General features: G+C 57.5%; 1 protein-coding gene across 1 annotated transcript; it reads left to right on the forward strand.

Moving 5' to 3' along the window:
* On the forward strand, positions 1-2,024 carry RPL19 (ribosomal protein L19). Its single transcript, XM_080565175.1, is given in 6 exon segments — positions 1-60; positions 62-140; positions 586-708; positions 929-1,049; positions 1,278-1,388; positions 1,835-2,024. Coding segments are annotated over 6 exon segments (585 nt in total). The 5' UTR covers positions 1-33; the 3' UTR covers positions 1,959-2,024.
* Positions 2,025-2,240: the final 216 nt, after the last annotated feature.

The raw sequence follows: 2,240 nt of genomic DNA on the forward strand, positions 1-2,240 counted from the left end.
GGCGGCTGAGCTGGCCCCCTGCCCGCCCCCAGTATGCTCCGGCTGCAGAAGAGGCTGGCCCTCCAGCGTCCTGCGCTGCGGCAAGAAGAAGGTCTGGCTGGATCCCAATGAGACCAACGAGATCGCCAATGCCAACTCACGTAAGGGGGCATGGGGCACCTCGCTGGGGAAAGGGAGACGGTGGGTGGGGCTAGGTGGGGTCCCTCGTGGAAAAAGGAGATGTCAGTTGTGCTAAAAAGGGGTTTTTGACCTGCTCAGTAGCAGCGGTGTTGGCCCAGGTAAAATTCTGACACCTGGGCAGCTGCTGTGTGCTGTAAAGTGGGATTCAGCCACCAGCAGGATTTGCAGAGCTCCCCCATCACGTTCACAGGAACGTGGTGCCCAGCGGGTGGGTTCTTGTGGTGCATTCGGTATGTGGCGTTCTCTGAGATGACAAACGGGAGAAATGGAATGGGGAAGGAGCATCTCCAAAGCCCTTCGTATTGCTGGAGTCGTGTCTGGTTTGTTTATATCCAGGCTGGATTGCAGTCTGTCTAAGGTGGTTTCTCTTAGCCCATAAGATGCTGAACATGTTTATTTCTCTAGGTCAGCAAATCAGGAAGCTGATTAAGGATGGGCTCATCATCCGCAAGCCTGTGACCGTGCACTCCCGTGCTCGATGCAGGAAGAACACCTTGGCCCGCCGCAAGGGCAGGCACATGGGCATCGGTGAGTGCTGGCTTCCCTCGGAGGACTGAAGGAAGCGTTCGTTTTCTGTGGTGCTTGGCGCACCTACAAGCTTGTGTTGAGCAAAGATCTGTAAAGATCTTGCAGCAAAGTTTGTGCGTTAGCAGTTTACTTCTTAAAGAGAAGGATTAGACACAAGCAGAAGTGTTGTGTCCGACTGGCAGAAGCCTGGTCACGTTCTTACCTCGTTTCCTCCCCCTAGGTAAGAGGAAGGGTACGGCCAACGCTCGTATGCCCGAGAAGGTGACCTGGATGAGGAGAATGCGGATCCTGAGGCGCCTGCTCCGCAGATACAGGGAGTCCAAGAAGATCGACCGCCACATGTAAGCCTGCCGCACCGGCACCCAGCTTTGGGTCGTGGGGAGCGCATCCACGTGCTGACCTGTGTCTCCCTTGCTGGCCACAAAGCTGCGTACAGCTCCTTGGCGTGGAGCTTGCTGATGAAAAGAAATCCTCTCTAGAAAGCGCGCGCTGGGAAGGGCTCGAGGCACCTGGAAGCCGCTGTGGTTTGATCCCTGGGCAGCCTCTCACGGTTCGTTCCGTTCCCGTAGGTATCACAGCCTGTACCTGAAGGTCAAGGGCAACGTGTTCAAGAACAAGCGGATCCTGATGGAGCACATCCACAAGCTCAAGGCAGATAAGGCTCGCAAGAAGCTCTTGGCGTAAGTGCTGCCTCGCCGTTAAGCTTCTGTCTTCCAAGTTGCGAAAACAACTTTTGTTGTTTCTTAAATAAGTGCGGGGAGGTAATTCCGGGGGGCTCCCGCCTCTGGCGGCTCTGTCTGGAGCCCTGGGGAGGAATCAGAACCGAGTAGGGCTGGCTAGAAGCAGAGCGGTGCGTCGTCCTGGCAGGGCTGTGCACGTTCCACTGCCTGGGCAGCAGGTGGACGTCGCTCATGCTGCTGCGAGCTGGGAGATCTGCCGGCCCCGCCACTTCGATCAGCGAGTGGCTGACGGGGGGGAAGCATGAGCCAGTGTTTTTCCAAAAAGCCTGATGCCTGCTTGGTTTAAAAAACAAAGCAGGAGAGAGGAGGCAGGGCCAGCAGTGAAGGCTTTCTCTGGGCTGTTGGGGATTTTCCACGCACGTTTGTGAGCTCTTTATTTCTCGCAGTGACCAGGCTGAGGCTCGCAGGTCCAAGACCAAGGAGGCTCGGAAGCGCCGCGAGGAGCGCCTGCAAGCCAAGAAGGAGGAGATCATCAAAACCCTCTCCAAAGAGGAGGAGACCAAGAAGTGAACGCTGTCTGTCTTGTGTACATAGTGCTTTCCAGCCACAAGGGTTAAATAAAACACCGCTTCCAGAGCCGCTGCGCCCGGTGTGGCTCCGTGGGGGGGGCTTCCAGAGCTGCCATGGCACTGGGGGTGAACTGGGGGCGAACTGGGGGCAGAGCGCTGGTCCCCAGTTGCGTGCTGGGCCTGCCCTGCGCGTTGAGAACCGACCGAGTCGGGCAGTTCCTCACGTAAGGGTGGGCCCCAACCCACGGTGCTGCCGGCTGGGTGCTGCGGGGAGAAAAGGGTC

Source organism: Anser brachyrhynchus (genome assembly GCF_964034855.1).
Source record: "Anser brachyrhynchus genome assembly, chromosome: 22".
NCBI classification, from domain to species: Eukaryota; Metazoa; Chordata; class Aves; order Anseriformes; family Anatidae; genus Anser; species Anser brachyrhynchus.